This window comes from Monodon monoceros, unplaced genomic scaffold, assembly GCF_005190385.1.
Source record: "Monodon monoceros isolate NGI ecotype Baffin Bay Population unplaced genomic scaffold, NGI_Narwhal_1 Super_Scaffold_5, whole genome shotgun sequence".
Lineage (NCBI taxonomy): Eukaryota > Metazoa > Chordata > Mammalia > Artiodactyla > Monodontidae > Monodon > Monodon monoceros.
The window spans coordinates 105,394,831-105,415,909 of record NW_021703782.1 but is presented as its reverse complement, the minus strand read 5'-3'; the positions used below and the strand labels follow the sequence as shown (position 1 = coordinate 105,415,909).

Below are 21,079 nucleotides of genomic sequence, written 5' to 3'. Positions count from 1 at the left end.
TAACGTTAACGGTACATAGTAGGTGCTCACCAAAAGCTATTAGCGCTCTTTAATCATATAAAAGAAAAAAAGAGCACAGAAAAGGTGTTTTGCAAGGTGTAAGGTGCCGCACAAGTTTTTGCTACAATTATTATGTCACCCTTTGTGGTCATAATTCTTCATTTATTATTCTTTCGGAGCTACTGTGATGGTCCCCTAGTTACCGCCGCCATGGAAACTCAGCCCAAAGTCCTGGATTGGACGGTTTGCGGGCTCCCCCTGGAGGCCACCTTCCGGGCCTGCAGAGGGAAGACCGGGCGGGCCTTTGAGAGGGGAGAGAAGGGAGCCGGGAGTTGTAGGCCACAGGCGGTGGCTGCCGCGGAGCGATGCATTTCGGGAGTTGTAGTTCTCGGGAGAGGAGGTGGGCGGCCACAGACCCAGCTCCGGTCTCACCCGGATGGCGGCTGTGAGGCGCGGCTGCCGGCCCTGGGGCTCGCTCCTCGGGCTGCTCGGGCTGGTCTCGGCCGCGTCCGCCGCCTGGGACCTGACTTCGCTGCGCTGCAACTTCGGCGCCTTCTGCGAATGTGACTTCCGGCCCGACTTCCAGGGTGAGCAGCCGCGGGCGCCCGGACCGGAGCGGCCGGCGGACCGGGGAGCCCTCGGACCCCGGGGGTGCGCCGGCGCCGGACCTGGAGAGTAGAACCGAGGGTGGGACCCCCAGGGGGTGGGACCCCCAGACTTCCGGACGGCCAGGGTCGGAAGTGGGCCCGGCTTCGAGGGACCCTGAGAGCCTGGGGCACGGGACTTGGGGCGAGGGTTTGGGGATGCCTGTTTGGGGTCCAGGCAGAGCCCTTCCAGGATGGAGAGAGGCCTTTGACAGCAGGGCCTTGGGGGGAAGTTTAGACCTCCGCACTGAACTGGCCGTCAAGGAAGAAGCCTGCCTTGGAGATGGGCGGGAGTCTTGGGCAGACCCTCTCGACAGCTCGCGCCCACTGAGGGCTGAGCGCAATCCAGAGGGCCATCTGGTGGGGGCGCTGCTGAGCTGAGTCAGGCCTGAGGGTGACTCTTGCGGCCGAGACCCCAAGGGCCGCACTCCTTTCCGCAGACAGCCTGTGAAAACGACCCAGAACGCGGATCCCCAGACCAGGTTCCAGACATGACTTCCTTCCTGGAGCTCTTCCGTGGCGGGTGTGTGTCCTCAGCTCTGACACTGTCCTTGTGGCCCTAGGTCTGGAGTGTGACCTGGCACAGCACCTGGCGGGCCAGCATTTGGCCAGGGCGCTGGTGGTGAAGGCACTGAAGGCCTTCGTGCAGGATCCAGCCCCCACCAAGCCACTGGTCCTCTCTCTGCATGGCTGGACTGGCACCGGCAAGTCCTATGTCACCTCCCTGCTGGCACACTACCTCTTCCGGGGTGGCCTCCGCAGCCCCCATGTGCACCACTTTTCCCCGGTCATCCACTTCCCCCACCCTGGCCACCTGGAGCGCTACAAGGTAGGCTGGTTTTGTCCTGGACCACCATCCGCCTGCACTGTCGAGTGCCGGACCCTAGGGAAGGAGTGAGTCCTCAGCCCAGAGAGGGGAATCACTTGCTCCAGGCCACACAGCCAGTTGAAGCCTCACTCCTCAGGACCCACCCTGAACAAAGCTTGGGGTGGTACCACCCGGCAGGGAGTTCTTGATTTAATTCCTGGGGGCCAGTAGTGGCACCTACCTGCCAGGGTTGTTGTGAGGGACGTGGGCTTATAGAATTGCAGGTGTTACTTATTGAGCATTTACCTTTGCCAGACAGTCTGCATTATCTTCTCTCTGTAAAGCCCTTAGCCCCAATTTGAGGCTCAGAGTAAGCAATCAGGAAATCCAATTAGCTCTTACTACTGTTGTTGATTGCAAGGTACTTTCCAGGCTAATCTGTTTCAGTTGTCACCTCTGTTGGGAATGTTCAGGGAGCAGGAAGGAGCCTTCCCCTTTTTTTTAGAAAGCAGTAGGTGTCAGGGAAGGAGCCCTGAAAAGGCAGGTGAGAGGCCTGGGTGTGAGTCCCTGTTCTCTTGCTGACTTGCTGTGTGAGCTTGGACAAGTCTCTGCCCCTCTCTGGGCCACAGTTTCACCATCAGTCCCATTCAGGGGTTGGTACTCTCTGGGAGACCATATCTTCCTGGGAAGATTAATTCTTGCTTTGGGAAGAAATCTGGGATTGGGGGAGCATCTCCAGACACCCTCATACTCTTGCCTTTCTCCCACAGAAGGATCTGAAGAGCTGGGTCCAGGGAAACCTCACTGCCTGCAGCCGCTCTCTCTTCCTCTTCGATGAGATGGACAAGCTGGCCCCAGGCCTGATAGAGGTCCTGAGACCTTTCCTGGGCTCCTCCTGGGTTGTCTATGGGACCAACTATCGCAAAGCCATCTTCATCTTCATCAGGTGGGGCCGGCTTTGCAGCGGGCAGGGTGCAGGGACACTCGTCAGAGGTCTCAGCTCTCCAGTCTTGGCCTGTGGTCCCATAACAGAATACTGTTCCCCCAGGCCCACTGGGCTTTGCCAAAGTCCCCCACACCCTCACTGGTGACACTGTCATTCAAGGTGGTTGACTTTCTTTTGACATTCTCAAAGCCCATTCTGGGCTCAGTCTCTCTCTTTTTTAAATAAATGAATTTATTTATTTATTTATTTATGGCTGCGTTAGGTCTTCGTTGCTGTGCGCGGGCTTTCTCTATCTGTGGCGAGCAGGGGCTACTCTTTGTTGCAGTGCACGGGCTTCTCATTGTGGTGGCTTCTCTTATTGCGGAGCACGGGCTCCAGGCTCGGGCTCAGTAGTTGCAACTCGCAGGCTCTTAGAGTGCAGGCTCAGTAGTTGTGGCGCACGGGCTTAGCTGCTCCACGGCATGTGGCATTTTCCTGTACCAGGGCTTGAACCCGTGTCCCCTGCATTGGCAGGCAGGTTCTTAACCACTGCCCACTGTTCCCTGGGCTCAGTCTCTTAATCCTCGTTTCTTTGTGGAACCCTGCTGGGTTAAGAGTTTTCCCTCTTTTGTGGCCAAGAGGACACAGGCCTGGGAAAAACAGGACTAGAGTTTCAATCCTACCTCTAAGAGTCCTAGCTTTGTTTCCTCAGGCAAAACACTTCACCTCTCTGAGCTCCCACCTCCTCTTCTGAACAACCGGGCCAATCTTTTCTTTTTCTTTTTTTTTTTTCTTGCGGTATACGGGCCTCTCATTGTGGCCTCTCCCGTTGCGGAGCACAGGCTCAGCGGCCATGGCTCACGGGCCCAGCCACTCTGCGGCATGTGGGATCTTCCCGGACCGGGGCACGAACCCATGTCCCCTGCATCGGCAGGCAGACTCTCAACCACTGCGCCACCAGGGAAGCCCCAACAGGGCCAATCTTAATGCCCCACTGTCCTCCTAGAGGCTGGGTGAGGGAAAGTCGGTAAGGGACCTAAAAGTGTTCTATAAACTGTAAAGTGTATGACACATATAGGCGAACTTCCAGGGGTCATGGTTAAGGGCACAAGCTCCGGAGAGGGGAAGTGGTTCCCGGGGTGTTTTGAGTGGGTTTGGCTTCTGCCAGCACTGAGCTGGGCCCCCAGGCTCAGGTCGCGTTAGGTGGCACGTGGGAAGCAAGGGCCACATCCTGTCCTCACTGTCCGTGTCCCCCGTGGTTTTTAGCAACACTGGTGGCGAGCAGATCAACCAGCTGGTGTTGGAGGCATGGCGCAGCCGCCGAGAGCGCGAGGAGATCCGCGTGCAAGAGCTGGAGCCGGTTATCTCCCAGGCCGTGCTGGACAACCCGAACCGTGAGTTCGGCCAAGGACCCCACCCCAGGGTGGTTTCCAGGCTGAGGTCTCACACCCAGATCACATGGAGGGATGGGCTGGGATCCCTGGGGTGGGCCAGGCTCTCCCAGGTCTGATGCTCTGCCTACTGACCCGGTACTTCCTAGCCCAGGCTTTGGTGCCTGGAAGGTGGCTGGGAGGATTAAGACCAGCCCCGTTCCTGCACTTCCTTCCTTTGGGGGTGGACAGGGCCCAGCTGATCCCCGTGAAGCACAGCCTCTTCCCATCGCTCCTTCCTGCAGATGGCTTCTGGCGCTCAGGCATCATGGAAGAGCATCTCCTGGATGCCCTGGTGCCCTTCCTACCTCTCCAGAGGCACCACGTGCAACACTGTGTGCTCAATGAGCTGGCCCAGCTAGGCCTGGAGCCAAGGGATGAGGTCGTCCAGGCCGTGCTGGACAGCACCACCTTCTTCCCTGAGGACGAGCAGCTCTTTTCCTCCAATGGCTGCAAGACTGTGGCATCCCGAATCTCCTTCTTCCTCTGACTCTCCAGGCAGCATCCTTGTCTTCCTCTATCTGGCCAGGCCGTGAAGGAAAGCCCTGGGGCCTCTGCCAGAGGGTCCCTTGTCCTGTGCCTCCTGGGACCCACAGCACAATATGAAGATGAGGAGGGCTGTTGGCTACCATGAAACAGAAGGGCAGGGCAGGCCCTGGCCTCTTCACTGGTCTGAGGGCATCTTGGCCTTTGCTTCCTTCCTCAGGGAAACCGCTGGTCGCCCCAGAACTTCAATGAGCCTTGACCTCATGCTCCAGCCTGAGCCTTCTTAAAATGTGAATTTTAACTCAGGGACGGTGGCTCGTGGCTGCTCCTTCCTTCTCTGGTCTGTTACTCTCGGCCCTGGCTCGGGCACCACACCCCGACCCTCCACCCCACACCCTATGTCCCAGTATCGTAAAACCAGGCTGAGACTTCTGTCTCTGGGAACAGAGGGACTCAAGTTGCCACTTGGACTGGGCTTTTCAAGTTTTTAATTTTGTAAACGAAGAGAACAAATACAATAAATTTAGCCATGGGACCAGAGGAATAAATTTAGCCACGGAGCCAGAGGAATGTTGGCTGAGGTTCTCATTGCTCTGGAGGAGGCTGCCTTGCTGAGTGGCCAGTGGTAGGGGCAGAATCGCCCACAGCCCAGCAAGAAGTGAAGGGGCCGAGCGGCCCCTTCAGACAGTAACCTAACTGCCGGGGCTGGGGTTCTGTCTCAGGCCCTGGGTGGTCTGTGTGTTGCTGAGACTTGGGCTCAGTCCCCAGGTGACCTCGGTCTTGCCGGAACCTGGACTTGTGCTCTGGCTCCAGCTCTGGGCAGCCTTGGACTGGCTGGGCCTCTGGCTCTGGCCTTCAGTGGCCTCGGTGTTGCAGGGGCTCCAACTTGGGTCATAGAAAGTCTTGATCTTGCTGGGACTTTGGATCAGTTTCCAGCTCCAGTCCCGGGTGGCACCAGCCTTTCTGGGTCTCCAGCTCTGGCCATGGGCACCCTTGGCCTTTCTGAGCCTCTGCCTTGAGCCCTGGGTGGCCTTAGTCTTGTCGAGCTTTCGCCTTGGGCTCCAGGCGGCCTCGGTCCTGCTGGGCCTCTGGCTGTGGCTCAGGGCGGCCTCGGTCCTGCTGGGCCTCCGGCTCTGGATCGGGTCGGCCTCGGTCCTGCTGGGCCTCTGGCTCTGGACCTGGATGGCCTCGGTCCTGCTGGGCCTCTGGCTCTGGACCTGGATGGCCTCGGTCCTGCTGGGCCTCCGGCTCTGGATCTGGTTGGCCTCGGTCCTGCTGGGCCTCTGGCTCTGGATCTGGTTGGCCTCGGTCCTGCTGGGCCTCTGGCTCTGGACCCAGATGGCCTCGGTCCTGCTGGGCCTCTGGCTCTGGCTCAGGGCGGCCTCAGTCCTGCTGGGCCTCCGGCTCTGGATCTGGTCGGCCTCGGTCCTGCTGGGCCTCTGGCTCTGGCTCAGGGCAGCCTCGGTCCTGCTGGGCCTCTGGCTCTGAATCTGGTTGGCTTCGGTCCTGCTGGGCCTCTGGCTCTGGATCTGGTCGGCCTCGGTCCTGCTGGGCCTCTGGCTCTGGCTCAGGGCAGCCTCAGTCCTGCTGGGCCTCTGGCTCTGGACATGGATGGCCTCGGTCCTGCTGGGCCTCCGGCTCTGGATCTGGTCGGCCTCGGTCCTGCTGGGTCTCCGGCTCTGGATCTGGTCGGTCTCGGTCCTGCTGGGCCTCTGGCTCTGGATCTGGTCGGCCTCGGTCCTGCTGGGTCTCCGGCTCTGGCTCAGGGCGGCCTCGGTCCTGCTGGGCCTCTGGCTCTGGACCTGGTCGGCCTCAGTCCTGCTGGGCCTCTGGCTCTGGACCTGGATGGTCTCGGGCTCGCTGGGCCTCTGGCTGTGGCCTGGGGTGGACTTGGTTTTTCTGGGGCTGTGGCTTAGGCTTAGGTCTTCCCTCTTGTCCCCCGAGTCTGAGGACTGTGTCCTTAGCGGTGAGGAGTCAGAGAATGTTACAACAGTGGTTGAAGTGCTCCCGTATTCCTGGCAGACAGTGGACGTCTCCGTCTCTGAGGTGGATGTGGTCCTGACTGGAAAGGATATATCAAAAGTAGCTGTCAGACCGCCTTCCCCAGACAGTGGCGAGAAAGGGAGACTTCTAGGCCTCACCCTTGCCTATGTTCCAGAGGCCTTGCATGGCCAAGGGGAAGGCCCGCCAGCTCACGGCAGCCCAGCCCTCCTGGCACCCTGAGCCCTGCAGGCGGGTCAGGGCCGAAAGATATGGGGGAGATACGAAGGGCCCCACTCGCCCAGCGCTGGCCTCCACTCTGCCCCCTGCCTCTTGCCCTGTGCGTTCCAGCCACAACCAACACCCTGCAGGGCCCTGGCCCCCTGCCTGCAGCAGTTCCCCCTGCTCCACCCTGTTCACACTTGGCTACCCCTCTTCCCCTGGGTCCTGGAAGCCCTTCCTGACCCCCCAAAGGGAGCTAAGTGCACCCAGAGCCCTCGGGACTCCCCTCCATGGTATGGCTGCACTGTCCTGGTTATCTGTTTACCTGTGGGCCTTCTTCCCTTCAGGACCAAGAGCTCCCTGGGGCAACGACTGTGCCATTCATGCCTGTAACCAGTGTCCAGCACAGGCCTGGCCCTAGGATGCTCAACGCGTTTGCTGAATGGCAGGAAGGGGGCTGGCCGCTGCTACTCCCGTCCCTCCCTGGACTGCCCGTGGCTGCCCCTGGGACCCAGAGCAGCATTCTTGGGTTTTTTACTTTTGTCCCCTCCACACTGGCACCTTTCAGAATTGAGGGTAAAAGCCCCCTGGACATGCACAGGCTTTGTGGGCTTATTTCAGGGAGAGGCCAGGGGGGCAGAGAGAAGAGAGGCCTGAGCGGGGAATGAGGGTGGAGCAGGCAGCAGCTGTGAGGTGCCCCGCGGTGAGAGCCGGCCTCCCAGGCTGTGTGCTGGGCATCCCTGAGGGCTCCCTGTGCCCCCCGCAAAGCTGGGATGAGTCCTCCCACTCCACACTCGCACAGCTGTGACAGCAGAGCCCAAATTCACACTCAGGCCTGGGAGCCCCTGACCCCTGACCTTTGCCCTCCTGCTGCGTTGGCTCACTCAGGTCTGGCAGGAGCAGGGGGACTTACAGCCCAAGACGGAGCCTGAAGAGGTCTGGCTGATGTAGCTGTCGGTCAAGGACCTCTCCTTGCTGGGGGCCGGCTCCAGCTTCTGCGGCAAGAGACAGGCTGCATGATCACGGGCTGCACGGTCACAGTGGCCGCAGCTCTGTAAGCCCAGCCGCTTAGAGCTCCTCGAGGGTTGCAGGTTAGGGTTGGATGGGGGCATGGAGAGGTTGACTGGACAGGAAGGGGCGTGGCCAGGTTAGACAGGTGTGGCCACGTGAGAAAAGCAGTGTCAAGAGGCTCTTGGGCCTCATCTCCCTATCTGCAAGATGCAAATTAGTTCAATTGTGGGACAGGCTTCTGTAAACTGTGAAGTGCTGTGTCCAGGGAATGGCTAGTGAGAAACTGAGGACCTTCTCTATGTTTCATGTCCCTGCACATCTGGGAGGGAACTCCCCTGCCATTACCATTTCCCGGACCAGGAAACGCCTAAGCAGCCTGCCCTGGGCACTCGGCTAAGACGCAGAGAAGCAGGGCTGGAATCCAAGTCAGGGGGACTCTGCGGCCAGGCTCGCGGCCAGGCTCTCGGCTGCTGGTCGCACTTGCAGGCCGCGGGAAATGTGCGGCAGTGAGATGCGGGAGCGGACGGGGCTGCGGAACACCCAGCAGGGACCCCACGATGACTTCAGGGCACACACAGATCCAAGTTCTGTAGTTTTGTGTCCTAATGTGAGCTAGAAAAATGTAGAGCTTGCCTTTCCCATTTCCGGCAAGGGATGCTGGCACTCCGTGTACTTGGATGGTTAAAGTCTCCCTTGAACACAGTTTACTTGCTGTCCATCAGCAGTCGAGTGGATAAATAAGTGGCGGGATATTCGCAGGACAGCACTGTCTCCAGCCATGAGAAGGAGCAGTCAACTTGGATGCATCTCACAAACTTGGACGCTCAGTGAAAGAAGCCAGAGGCAAAGGGGCCTGCGCCACGTTTGTCCTCTGTTGCGAAGGACAGGCATGCTCGTCTGCGGCGTTAGGAATCAGGACAGCCCTGTGGGGTGTGCTGGGCTGAGGGAGGGGCCTGGAAGGGGGCACGAGGGGCTTCTGGGGAACTGGGAGTGTGTTCTTTCTTGATCTGGAGAATGGTGCCATGGGGGTATTCAGTTTGTGAAAATCCATCAAACAGTTCGCTTATGAGTCATGTACTTTTCTATATGTTCTATTCAGTGAAAAGTTTTTAGAAATGAATTTAAGAGTTAAGAAAATTCTGGTACCAGTGGCCAGTGCACACAGCGGAATTTATGAAGGTGAGTGTAGACAAAGTGTGGGAAGCCTCTTTCTGTGAGGGGCCCACATCCTCACGCACCCTCCTTCAGGTGTACCCCTTACTGGTACCTTCTCTGTCTCACAGCGAGATGTCCCCAGCCCAAGTCACACATCTGAGTGCTGGCAGAGCCAGGCCCAGAAGCCAGCCTCTAGCCAGCGTGCATCCCTCAGCCCTGACTTGGGGTACATTCCACCTTGGACCTCAAGGACCTCCGGCCCCGGCATACAGCCTACTTACCTCCTTCTCCCCAGGGGCCTTGGCCTCTTCCTCTGGGCCTTCTGGCTTTGCCTGCAGGGACTGGTGAGTGGCCTCCAGCTCTTTGGAGGTCTCGAACAAAGGCTGCTCCAGCTTCCACGAAAGCTGCAGGGCCCGGGCGGCCCTCTGGCGCTCTAGTTCCCGCTCCTTGAGCCGCCTGACAAGCCGTGACCCCAGAGCGCTGGGTAGGCCTCCCTGACTCACCCCACCATCCCCAGGACTGGATAGCGGCCTGAGAAGGCGATTAGGGCCAGAGGTGCCTTGAGCCCCAACCGTCCCCCAACTCTGGGCCCGCGGGCCCTCCTGGAGAAACTTACCCCACGATATCCTGAGGGGTGCTGGCCTGCAGGCTGTGCTCCACCACCCGCTCCAGCTGCAGCCTGGCCAGGTGGGCCACCTGGCTGTTAAGCACCTCCTCCACTGACAGGCCGGGGAAGAGGTTGGCCATCAGTGGCAGCAGCTGTCAGGAAAGAGGGTGACCAGAGAGTCAGGTGTGGGCCAGGACAGGGGGCAGATGGTGTGGTGCTGCCCTGGCAGAGGAAGGGTTCACAGATTGTTGTTTTTTAAAGGGCTGGATCTTTTTGCCCCAGAACTATCAGGACATCTTGAGAAAGGAACTATTCGGTGAGGGAGTGCTGATGGTGAGCCTGACCAGTTGTTCTGGAGCCAGCCGGATGAGGGTGTGACCTCCAAGCTCCATGACCTGGGCCAAGGGAACTGACTTCTCTGAGCCTTACCCTCTTCCCTCTATGAATTGTGGGGTGATGATAATGTTAGCTGTCCTGTAGGTACTGAAGAGGGTTAAATGGAGTGATGTAAGCTGAACTGGTTAGAACAGTGCCTGGCACATAGTAAATGCTCCAGCATTAGCAGCTCTTATTACTGCTACGAAACCAGGTTTCTTTTAGAGACAGGGAGTATCTTTAGGTGGCCAGAGGTACTAACTCTGGATCCTACCCTCCTGGCCCAGCAGGCAGACACCTTCGGTTGTTTGGGGTCAAGGAGCAGGACAGTGGCAACATCCTGGCGGGCCCCAAAAATGTTCTGTGTGAGCTGCCGGCTCCTGGTGCGGTACAGGTAGTACTGGGGCTTCTGGGGGTTGTGCTGGATGGCCATTAAGAAGTGGTTCTCTGTCTTCTGGAACTGCCTGCAGGCCACAGCAGGCCACAGGGTGCTCTGAGCTGGGCCACCTGGAGGATATGGAGGCTCCTGGACCCCAGTGGGGAGTTTGGGGAAAATCAGGCTGGTCTCTGCTCCCTGCCACCACGCCCCTCTTGATGGACCCAACACTTAAACGTTAGTGTAAGATCCCAACATAAGTGGACATTTTTATGATCCTGGAGTAGGAAAGGCCTTTCTGAGATGTCATAAACCCAGCAGCTAAAAATGAGGAAATTAATTTGACTATGGTTAAATCCCATTATTGAGTAGCAAAAACACCGCAAAAGAAAGCAGTAAATAGTGAATAATATTTTGCCATAGAAGGCAGATGGTAAGCTAATTTTCCAGCCTACAAAGAACACTTATAACCAAAAAAAAAATGTTTTTTAAATGAACAATTTAAGAGCAAATGGGCGAACAATTTGGGCAGGCCATAATGGCCAACAAACACATGAAGGATGCTGTCCTGCGCTCACAATTTAAACATGCAAAGTCAATCCACTGCGAGAGAGCCTTTTTTTGCCTACCCGAATAGCAAAGTTGAAAAATAGTCTTGATACCCTGGGCTAGGGAGGTTTGGGGAAACCAAGACTTTCCTTGACTGGGGGAAGTTTATATTGGTTCATTGTTTTTGGAGAACAATTGGGTATTATCTCTTAAAATGTTAAATTTTTACACTTCTTAACCCAACAATTTAACTTCCAGCAATCTAACTACAGAATTACTAGTATGAACACATGAAAACATGTCTTGGGTCTCATTACTGCATTATTTATAATAAAAAACTGAAAACAGCCCAGATACTCATCAGCATACTATCGTCTAAAGAAATTAATTGTGGCACCTCCACAGAATGGAATACTTTGCAAGCAATAAAAGAATGAGGTCGTCCTATATGTAATTGCCATGGGAAGTAAAAAAGCAAGTCAAAAATCAGCTTAGTGGACTTCCCTGGTGGCGCAGTGGTTAAGAATCTGCCTGCTAAGGCAGGCGACACGGGTTCGAGCGCTGGTCTGGTAAGATCCCACAAGCTGCGGAGCAACTAAGCCCGTGTGCCACAACTACTGAGCCCACGCGCTGCAACTACTGAAACCCACGCGCCTAGAGCCTGTGCTCCACAAGAGAAGCAACCGCAATGAGAAGCCGGTGCACCGCAACAAAGAGTAGCCCCACTCGCCGCAACTAGAGAAAGCCCGCGTTTAGCAACAAAGACCCAACGCAGCCAAAAATAAATAAACTTATTTAAAAAAAAATCAGCTTAGCATGATCTCACTTTTGTAAAATGATAACAATTGTTAACATATGCATAGAAATCAATCTAGAGGACTCTACCAAACTTACAGGGGAAGGGGGAGGCGTTGGGACGTAGATATTAGAAGGAACTTTCATGTTCTAAGTTATATGTTACTGAATACTTAAGCTTTTTTAATAAAAAGCGCAATTACCATAACAATATTCACATAAAAAATGAAAGATTTTTAGAGAAAACTTGAAAAATAAAATAGATATTTAGGAGACAACTGGGAGAGCAGAGGCATCTCGACCCCAGGATCCCAGCCGACCGGCTTCACTCCAGACTCTTCTGGCCCCTCCCGCGGCCTGGCCCGCCCCGCCCACAGCCCCGCCCACAGCCCCCGTCCCACCCACAGTCTGCGCGCACCTTCTCCTTCGCTCGCAGAAGCCCAACTTCTCCTGCAGTAGGCCCAAGCGCAAGTGGGCGCCCTCGTCCTTCGGACTCAGCGCCGGCGCCTGCTGGTAGTCCGCCTCAGCAAAGGTCAGGTTGCCCAGTTGGAAGAAGCAATCTGGAGACCGGGGGCCGGGGGCGGGGGCTGGGTGAGCCCCGCAAACCCACGGCCCAGGAGCCCCAGCCCAGCTGGCTCCACCCCCAGGGGGTGGGGCCCGCAACGGGTGGTGACACCCGCGGTGATGACACCAGCGGGCGGTCGCGGGCACCTGCAGAGGTTTTCCGTGCCTCTGGCCACCTTCTTCCAGCTGCCTGATCCCGAGCATTTTGAAGGGCTGTAGCCAGATTGTCTAAGGCAACGTTTCCCAAAGTGTTTCCGTGGGACACTGAGACTCCGCTTTCCCTCCTTCCCTCCTCCCTCCCTCAGGGCCCTCAAGCGCCCAGCCCAGGCCTTGGAGGGGCAAGGGGCTCACACCGGGCTGCCCGGCCCCCACTCACCCCCGCGGTTGATGTAGAGGCCTTTCTCCCGCTGCTTGTCCTTGAGCGCCTTGCTGAGCAGCAGCACGCTCTCCTGGTAGGCGCCCTGCAGGTAGCAGTGCACCGCGAAGTCGTTGTAGGCCAAGAGCAGTTGGCGCTGCGCCTGCTGCACCAGGTCCTCCTGGTGCTCGGTCATCATGTCCAACGCCTTCAGGAAGTCCTCCACGGCGGAGTCAAACTCCCGGAGCCGTCGGTACATAATGCCCCTACGAGGGAGGGACATGAGGGCCAAAGTGCCCCACCGACTAGGGGTGTCCCAGAGAGAGGCTGCGGCTCTGGGCCCTCTGACCTGGGGGGAGGGGCTCCCACCGCACGCACTAAGTTTGGCCCGTGGGGCTCCTGGATTGCTACTTAGATAGCCAGCTAGTCACTGGTAATTTTACTTTTCTTTAAAAATAGCTTCCCTCTTTCTTTTTGGTAGCTGTGTGAGTGCCAGCCTCTATGCTAAGGCCTTTTTGTACACAGGACATTTTACCTCCACTGTTTATATGAGAAAACCCAGGCTCAAGGAAGTGAAATGGCCCAGAACGAGGTGGTGGGTCCTCGTGGGGTGGCCCAGATTCAAACCCAAGCCTCGTGCACTGAGCTGGGCTGAGCCTGCCCGTGTAAACTGCTCCGCAGGCCCGGGGATCCAGGATCCCAGGGTTAGCAGGCTGCTGCTGCCCCTCCTCCAGAGGCAGTAGCAGAGGCCACCTCCCATGATCCCTTGGCCCAGGTGGGGAGTAGGGAAAGATTGTTAGAGGCTAGACGGGGAAACTGAGGCCTGGGGAGGGCCAAGGGCTCTCCTGAGATCACACAGCACATCTGGGGCAAGGCAGGGCCTGGGACCCAAGACCAGCATCTCCCCACTCAGTACCGGAAGAGGAAGAGGCTGGGGTCCAGAGGGTTGTTCTCGATGGCACAGTTGATACACTGCAGCGCACGTTGCAGCTTGCCCTGCACGGCCAGGATGCCGGCTTCTTGGCGTGCCTCTTGGGCCTGGTCCACCATCACCTTGAGCGGCACCTTGGCCTGTGGGTGCTTGGGATCCAGTAGCAAGGCACTGTGCAGGTCTCGATGGCAGAGGCTGGGCTGCGGGGGGCGGGGGGGCAGGGATGGCATTGGGGTGCAGGCCAAGCTGAACCTGCCCTGTTCAGTGTGGGGAGGCAGACCTCCAGGCCTGTAGGGACCTTTCTCTGGGCAGGCCAGCACCATGCCACCCATCTTCAGTGGCTCTGCATTGCTTTGTGGGAAAATCCCATCTGAGGCTCCATCCCTACTGGCCCCTTTCTAGATATGACCTCAGGTGAGCCAGGTCCACCTCAGTGGTTTCTGCTGTAGAATGAGGTTACAGATGCCTCCTCCTTGCAGGACTTCTGCAAGGCTCACTTGAGGAGGGGGGAGGGTGTGGTCTCCTGACTGTGACTGTTGTGTCCTCCCTATACTCCCCTGTACACCTCCCCCGACGCCCCTGACCTTTAAGCCCAAGACAACTCTAACAAAGAACAGATTCAGGCCTGGGCATGAGCAGAAAACATCCCTAGGCAAATACCTTCTCTTGGGTGAGCAGGTCTGTGAGTCAGTCAACAAACAGTTTTAGCAAGCACCCCATGTCCTATAGGGTAATTGGTTGGAGGGTGAGTGAGGCAGTGTAGACACCAGGTGTGAGTGGAAGTCGGGAGGGGGAAGATGGCCGAGGCTGGGGCAGGGCTTTGGAATAGATGGACTTGAGTTCAAGGGGAGCACCACTGTGACCTTGGGCAAGTTACCCAGACCATCTGGACCTGTTTCCTCATCTGTGAAAAGAGGGCAATGGGTTGTGTCTACCTCAGAGGGTTACTGCCAGCCTTAGAGATAAACATGAGTAGAGCGCTTAGAACGTGCTTAGGCATCGCAGGGAGCAGCTGAAATCCCAACCATCAGAAATAATTATCAATAGTTACTAGCCTCGGGACTTCCCTGGTGGCGCAGGGGTTAAGAATCTGTCTCCCAATGCAGGGGACACGGGTTCGAGCCCTGGTCTGTGAAGATCCCACATGCCGCGGAGCAACTAAGCCCGTGCGCCACGACTCCTGAGCCTGAGCTCTAGAGCCCACGAGCCACAACTACTGAAGCCCACGTGCTGCAACTACTGAAGCCTGCCCGCCTAGAGACGGTGCTCCGCAACGAGAGAAGCCACCGCAATGGGAAGCCCGCGCACCGCAAGGAAGAGTAGCCCCCTGCTCGCCGCAACTAGAGAAAGCCCGTGAGCAGCAACAAAGACCCAACGCAGCCAAAAATAAATAAATAAATAAATAAATGTATATATATATATATATATATATATAAATAAAAAGAGCAATAGGAGCATCTTAAAAAAATAAAAGTAATTACTAGTCTCCTACCTTTGAAGGAGACTCTCCCACTGACTCACCTGTGGGACACAGAAGCCCAGCCCCCAGCATAGGGAGGCTCATGGTTGCAACACCCCCAGGACACTCCGCCCAATCCAGCCCATCCCATTTACCCCGTCCTGAGGTTCCCCCCACCCCACCCCCAAGCACCCAGGCCAGGCTGGAATACCAGGCATTGTTCTGGATGCCTCTGTTTCCCTCATGTTCACCGCGCCCCCCGCCACCAAGTCAGTCTCGGGTCCTGCTTCCAAAGGTATGTGAACTTGCCCCCTCCTTGCCACCCTCATGGCCATCCTCCTCGAGCCCCACTCGTATCCAGATGGATGGTACCCAGGCTTCTGGCCTCCAGGCTTGCCCCTCCCCCCAGCCCACATGCCCCCTGGCAGCCAGAAGGCTCTTTCTAAGGCCCACTGCCCCAGGGAGCAGCCTTTTGAGGCTCCTTCTGCCCCCCAGGAAGAAGTCAGAGTCCCCTGGGTTCATAAGACCCTGCCCATCGCTCTCTCATCCCTGCAGTCCCTCCTCCCTTGTGACCCCAAGTCTCATATCTAAGGGAAGCCTGGGTGCCCCTGATGGTGCTTCACACAATTGGGAAGTCATCCTTTGTGTAATTATCCACTTGGGGACGTCTCCCCTGGGCTGTGAGTTCCGTGAGGGCAGGGATGGCAAAAGCCTCTCACCTTGTGGTTTCCGGGGGCTGGCGCAGGCCTGGCACAGAGCCAGGGCTGAGTGAGGATGGAACAACTACCCGACTGGGCCAGTGCCAGTTGGGGCCTCTGCCTGGGGAGGACAGGGCCCCCACTACCCTGGGGGAGGTGTAGGCCCCCACTACAGCTTCGGGGCTGGCCGACAGCCCAGCCGCCTCCTGTCATCGCGGCGTCCAGACAAGGAGGCGGTCCACCCCCCTGCCCTGCACCCCCGCTCTACCTGCTGGAAGAAGTTGTAGAGCCTGGCCCGGAGGATGTAGACATCGGCATTGGTGGTGCCATGCTCCACCTCCTTGGTGACGAATGAGAGGCATTCACGATGCCGCTTGAGGGCCAGGAGACAGGCCATGCTGAGGGCAGAGGGCAAAGGTGCTCTGTCTGCCGGGTGAGAGGGACAGGTAGGGGACGCCGGGGAGGCAAAGGCCAGCAAGGACAGCCAGGGCGCTCACCATCGATAACGGAAGCAGAATTTCTCAGGCTGGAGCTCAGAGGCTTGAGAGAAGACGTTCAGGGCATCCAGAAAGGCGCATTGCTCGAAAAGGCACTGGCCCTGAGGACACAGAGAGCAGTCACTTCTGCTTGTGACCCCGGCCTAGCAGTACCCACGAGTTAAGGGATGGCCAGCATTGGGGTGGAATGACAAGGGACAGGGACAGAGCCCTTTAGATCTGGGAGAGACTTTAAGAGATAGAGACACAGATGGAGAGAGATCCAGAGCTGGGGAGACAGCAAGAGACAGAAATATACAGTTGATGACAGAGAGACAGCAATACACACAAAGAAACAAGGAAAAATAGAGAAAATCTGGGAGGTGGACCAGAACAGCAGATCTAACAGTAACAGGCTCCCACCTGGACGAGGGCTCCAGGTGCCAAGCCCTGTATTAAGAACTCGAACTTAGGGAATTCCCTGGTGGTCCAGTAGGACTCGGCACTTTCACTGCCGAGGATGTGGGTCGGGGAACAAAGATCCCGCAAGCTGCCCAGGTGCAGCCAAAAAAAAAAAACAACCCGAAAAACAAAAAACCTGAACTTATCTCACTGGGACCAGCTAACATTCCCCTTTTAGATGAAAGAACTGAGGCTCAGAGAGGTGACGTGACCTTTCCAAAGTCACACAGAAAGAGGACTGGACTCAGGGCCCCAACATTCTGGTTTTAAGAATGTTTCTTTTTCAGAATTGAATAATTACTGACATTAAAAACAAAGGCATTAAATTTATCAAAATGGAAAAAAAAACAGGACTTTGTTGGGATTTTATGGTTTAATATCATCTTTGTTTTGCATTGCAAATGGGGGGAACTCTTACCTTTTCAGTGCTTAGAGCCTATGGACTCTAGGCCTGTGCTGCCCCATACAATAGCCACCTGCTTCCCGTGGCTATATAATTTCAAATCCATTCAAATTAAATACAATGTCAAAATTAGTTCCTCAGTCACACTCGCCACACTTCAAGGTCTCAACAGTTCCACGTGGCTAGTGGCTACCAGATCGGACAGTGATCATTGTCACTACTGCAGAAAGCTCTACTGGACAAAACTGCAAAACTGTACCCAGCCCTGGTGGTAAACAACATGGCAGGCGGGAGAGCTCATTAGCGGGGCAGCAGATGGGGACACAGACACAGGGACACGACGGTCCCTAGGGAGTCAGGGCTGGTCTCAGGAACAAGGAAAGCCCCCCAGAGCTGGAGGGAGAGTCAGCAGGCCAGGGTGTGAGGTGGGGCCTTGTGGGCCTGGGGCAGCCCCAGGCACCTTCAGGTAAAGCACCAAGGTGAGCCGCTCCAGGAAGTCCGTGTTCTCTGGCTGGGAGGAGTAGGCCTTTCGAAGGTTCTGGGCAGCCGAGGAAAAGTCGCAGAGCTGGATGTAGGCCTCGGCTCTCAAGGCATAGAATTCTACCTGTGGGAGAGGGGACCTAGACTGCCGTTCCCTCCCCACAATCCGCCCTGAGGCTTGACACTCAGCTACCACAAGGACTTGGTGGCCCTGAGAGAAGGGGCCAGGCAGGTGCGACAGCGAGGGGTGAGTGCGGGGCCAGCAACTGCCTGTGCCCACCCAGGCCGTCCCCCTCACCAGCTGGGAGTCCAGGTGGAGGCCACGGGAGAAGAACAGCATGGCCACCTCCCAGTCTTCTTGCTCCAAGCACTGATGGCCTCGATGGTAGCTGTAGGGGCAGGGGGCACAGGCGGAGGGGCTGGCCCTGACTTGGGACCAGTCCAGGGCATACAGCTGGGGCTTCGGGAATGGGTTGGGAGGAGGGGGACTTGGGTAGGGAGACAAGAGGGGTAGACAGAGACCCAGGGAGAGGAGGCTGACATTCTTGGAGCTCATCCGGGCCAGCAGCCTTTTATCTGCTGAGGTGGAAGAGCCCTATTATACAGTTGAGCTCGCTGAAGCTCAGGGAGGGAGAGTAACTGGCCCAAGGCTGCAGAGCATGTCAGTGGCTGTGCAGGGTAGGAACCTGGGATCCCATGGCAAGGTAATCACTCACTACTCCCTGACTTTGAGGGGCACCGTTAACCCTGCAGGCTTTGGTTTTATATCATCAAAGTTCCGGAACACCTGGCTGGTCCCAAAGATGCGCTGTAGGGTCCCCTTTGGCACTGGAATCACCCATGGCTTTGGGATGTGCTGTGAGGGAGCCTGATCAAGCCCCAGAGCGTTCTGGAACCAAGAGACGGCAAGCTGGAGCAGGCCTCCAGAGACAGCCCCCACTCCGCTTACACGCTCTCCTCAGGTATTTTACAGGATGGAGGAGGGGTGGAAATGAGGCCTGGTAAGAAGCACGATCTGGGGTGTGGTGGCACTCCCACCCCTATTCCCCTAACCTCTCTCCAGTCCTGCCTCTGTCACCTATGGTCAAGGTTTCACGCTCACACTGGCCTCTGCCCTCCTCCTGGTCCCCCTCAGCTCCTACCTCCAGCTACTGACACCCAAAACTCTGCACCTCAGGCCCTGCCCCAAGCCACAGGCCCTGGGGGTCCAGCAGGTTCTTGCATATCCTGTGGGACCCTCACACTCAGCAGGCCAAACTGAGCACCTCACCTGACTTCTGCCCCAGGTTTTCCCACAGCGGTGAGTCCACCTTCTCTGCCAACCACCCAAGCCAAAGATCTATGTCCCATCAGTCCTTAAATCCTGTCTATCCCACTTCCTAAAGATCTCTTAGATCCCTCCTCTTCTCTCATCCTCTCATCTTGGCCAATGCCATCTCTGGCTATATGCCACCTCTGGCCACCCCTCTGACCTCCCCACCAGCCACAGTTCCTAAGACCTCTGCTCTCTGCACAAGCAGCCTGGGACTTCATTGAATCGCACAAATGATCTTGTCGCTCCCGTACTTAAAACCTTTCTTGTGAACCCATACGTGGTCTCTTCTCCCCCGACCCTCTGCCTTTGCCTTAGCCTTCTCCCGCACCTCTCTGGACTCTGTCATGGGGCCCCTTCCAGGAGGACCTCCGGGCCTGGGCGGGCTCCCTCGCGGCCCTCACTTGCCTCCCGGCACCCACCCCTGACGTTGCTAGGCATCATCTCCAGGACGCCCACAGGCTCCGCCCCTCTAGCCACGCCCCCGGAATCCAAGGACTCCACTCCCTGGAATCCAATTTCAAACAGAGCCGGAAGGAGGTTAGCAAGTTTTTATCAGCTAGGGAGGCCGAGGTCGACAGCGGGAAAAGACTTGCCGGGTTTCAAAAGCGAGGCAGGGCCACAGCGGGGGCCAGAATACGGCTCCCTCCTCCCAATCCGGAGGTCAAACAAGCACTCCGCGAGCCCCACGACAAACCCCTAGGACTCGGTGGCGCGGTCCCGGGCAACTCGCGGGGGCGCCCGGCCCCGCCACTTCCGCCCCTCAGAAACATGGCGGCCGCATGGCCCGCCCCGGATTGGACGCTAATGGCCGCCCCTGGATAGATGGCGGCCGCGATTGGCCGAGGGCTGGCTGACGTCAGGGGGCGGGGTCTGGGCCACGAATTGGGGCCGCATGGGGCTGTTTGGCCTCTCGCGCGCAGGGCTGTGGTTGAGTCGGGCCATGAGTTGGTGCGTTTTGGAACCCCGGCCCCCGGGGAAGCGGTGGCTTAGTAGAGTGAGGGACGGCAGCGTAGGGTAGCCATTGTCTCCTGGGCAAAGCCCCCCCCCGCCCCAGTTCCTTGTCATAGTTTTATTATCAGAAATGGGTCCGATGCTCGGATGGGCTCCAAACTTCCAGGAGTTCCGCTCCTGCACTGGGGTGCCCTGCCCGTCCACCCCGGGGGCGCCCGTTTCCACTCGGCCTTCTGGAGTCTCCGGGGTTTCTTGGGCTTCTCTTCGTACCCCTAATCCACTCTGGCCCAGTTTTCCGTTTACCTTCCTCTGCTTTGGGTCCCGGAGGGCGCTGTGAGAAGGCGGATGGGGAGAGTTGTCGGGCCTCAGTTTCCCCGGTGTCGCCCGCAGGTGGCCGGCCTGGGGAACCCTGGACTGCCCGGCACGCGGCACAGCGTGGTCATGGCGGTGCTGGGGCAGCTGGCGCGGCGGCTACGTGTGGCGGAGAGCTGGGCGCGCGACCGGCGCTGTGCCGCCGACCTCGCCCTGGCCTCGCTCGGGGATGCCCAGCTGGCCCTTCTCCGGCCATGGCGGCTCATGAACGTCAACGGGCGCATCGTGGCCCGGGCCAGTAAGTTGAGGGCCCCAGGGGTGGGCCGCCCGGGAGGGCGCAGGGGCCAGCGAGGGGATTCTGGGCTGCGGCAGATCAGTTCACCTGGAGCTCCAGGTGCCTGTTGAGCTCCAATTGCTGCCTGGCCTTGGGTGATTGTGAGAGTCTCAGTTTCTTCATACATGAAGTGGGGTTAATTGCGGCCCCTCCTCATGGGAGCATTGAGTCGGGACAACCCCCCTGGGCAGATCAGCGGTAACCGGGGCCACCGTTTCCCTGTGCAAGCGGAGCTGTTTGGACTGACTGCTGAGGAGGTCTGCCTGGTGCACGATGAGCACCATAAGCCGCTGGGGAAACTGGCTCTGAAGTTGGGAGGAAGTGCCAGGTGAGGCCCTGAGCTGGTCAGGGTGGGGATAGGGAAGCTGGCCTCCCAGCTGGAGTGGGATAGGGGTGCCGACCCCAGTCTCGGCAGGGGATGGGGTGAAGGGTGCTGACCCAAGGAAGCACTAACTGCTCCTCTCGTATCCCTTGAAGGGGCCACAGTGGAGTCCGTTCCTGTATTAGCTGCATCGACTCTAACATGAGTCCTGCACTGGGTCGGGTGGGCCGGCGCAGGGCCCCCGACACTCCTCACCAAAGCTCCCTGGGCCCCTCTGGCTCGCCCACAGGCAATGCCACGGCTGCGGGTGGGCATCGGGCGCCCGACACACCCGGACACAGTGCAGGGCTACGTGCTGGGCTACTTCGCCCCTGCTGAGCAGGAGGAGCTGCTGCCTCCATTGCTGAGCGCCACCGACCTGCTCCTGGACCACGTCCGTGAGCGAAGCCAGAGGCCTTCGTCCAGCCCCTGACACCAGTGGACTTGGCTGCTTGCCTGACTGTCGTGCCCACACACCCAGCCACGTCCACAGAGGTGCCACGCCAACCTGTGGTATCTGTTTTTTATATAACTCTTCTCTGGGCTGCCCCAGGCTGCCTGTGGACGGAAGCGGGAACTGCGGCCGGAACAGTCCATTTGGGGGATAGGAGGTTG

General features: G+C 57.8%; 3 protein-coding genes across 4 annotated transcripts; 2 read left to right on the top strand and 1 right to left on the bottom strand.

Moving 5' to 3' along the window:
• Positions 1-411: 411 nt before the first annotated feature.
• Positions 412-4,828, top strand: TOR2A (torsin family 2 member A). The gene is made up of 5 exons (XM_029203795.1): positions 412-587; positions 1,208-1,473; positions 2,223-2,398; positions 3,644-3,771; positions 4,053-4,828. Exons 1-5 carry the CDS (start codon positions 437-439, stop codon positions 4,295-4,297), a joined length of 966 nt encoding a protein of 321 aa, XP_029059628.1. The 5' UTR covers positions 412-436; the 3' UTR covers positions 4,298-4,828.
• Positions 4,829-4,939: 111 nt separating this feature from the next.
• On the bottom strand, positions 4,940-18,852 carry TTC16 (tetratricopeptide repeat domain 16). Of its 2 annotated transcripts, none has more exons than XM_029203793.1 (16): positions 18,835-18,852; positions 17,908-18,080; positions 17,490-17,580; positions 17,172-17,315; positions 15,868-15,968; positions 15,639-15,768; positions 13,199-13,413; positions 12,304-12,548; positions 11,782-11,923; positions 9,942-10,107; positions 9,278-9,420; positions 8,939-9,117; positions 8,369-8,377; positions 7,409-7,507; positions 6,004-6,355; positions 4,940-5,418 (listed from the first exon to the last, which is right to left on the bottom strand). In XM_029203793.1, the coding sequence occupies exons 1-16, from the start codon at positions 18,850-18,852 to the stop codon at positions 4,986-4,988; spliced, it is 2,640 nt and encodes an 879-aa protein (XP_029059626.1). In that variant the 3' UTR covers positions 4,940-4,985. The 2 variants fall into 2 exon arrangements, with proteins under 2 accessions (XP_029059626.1, XP_029059627.1); XM_029203794.1 differs by having other exon boundaries at positions 17,172-17,276.
• Positions 18,853-19,398: 546 nt separating this feature from the next.
• Positions 19,399-20,926, top strand: PTRH1 (peptidyl-tRNA hydrolase 1 homolog). Its single transcript, XM_029203480.1, has 5 exons — positions 19,399-19,500; positions 19,848-20,067; positions 20,332-20,431; positions 20,581-20,647; positions 20,715-20,926. The coding sequence occupies exons 1-5, from the start codon at positions 19,399-19,401 to the stop codon at positions 20,895-20,897; spliced, it is 672 nt and encodes a 223-aa protein (XP_029059313.1). The 3' UTR covers positions 20,898-20,926.
• Positions 20,927-21,079: the final 153 nt, after the last annotated feature.

Excerpts from the sequence above, each read along its gene's own strand:
- TOR2A (XM_029203795.1), top strand. The coding sequence starts at position 437 with ATGGCGGCTGTGAGGCGCGGCTGCCGGCCCTGGGGCTCGCTCCTCGGG. Across the intron at positions 1,474-2,222 it reads GCCACCTGGAGCGCTACAAG|AAGGATCTGAAGAGCTGGGT; the intron begins GTAGGCTGGTTT and ends TTTCTCCCACAG. Across the intron at positions 3,772-4,052 it reads CGTGCTGGACAACCCGAACC|ATGGCTTCTGGCGCTCAGGC; the intron begins GTGAGTTCGGCC and ends TCCTTCCTGCAG.
- TTC16 (XM_029203793.1), bottom strand. Across the intron at positions 15,969-17,171 it reads CCTTGGTGCTTTACCTGAAG|GGCCAGTGCCTTTTCGAGCA; the intron begins GTGCCTGGGGCT and ends CTGTGTCCTCAG. Across the intron at positions 9,421-9,941 it reads TTGACCCCAAACAACCGAAG|CTGCTGCCACTGATGGCCAA; the intron begins GTGTCTGCCTGC and ends CTTTCCTGACAG.
- PTRH1 (XM_029203480.1), top strand. The coding sequence starts at position 19,399 with ATGGGGCTGTTTGGCCTCTCGCGCGCAGGGCTGTGGTTGAGTCGGGCC. Across the intron at positions 19,501-19,847 it reads GGAAGCGGTGGCTTAGTAGA|GTGGCCGGCCTGGGGAACCC; the intron begins GTGAGGGACGGC and ends TGTCGCCCGCAG. Across the intron at positions 20,648-20,714 it reads TGAGTCCTGCACTGGGTCGG|GCAATGCCACGGCTGCGGGT; the intron begins GTGGGCCGGCGC and ends GCTCGCCCACAG.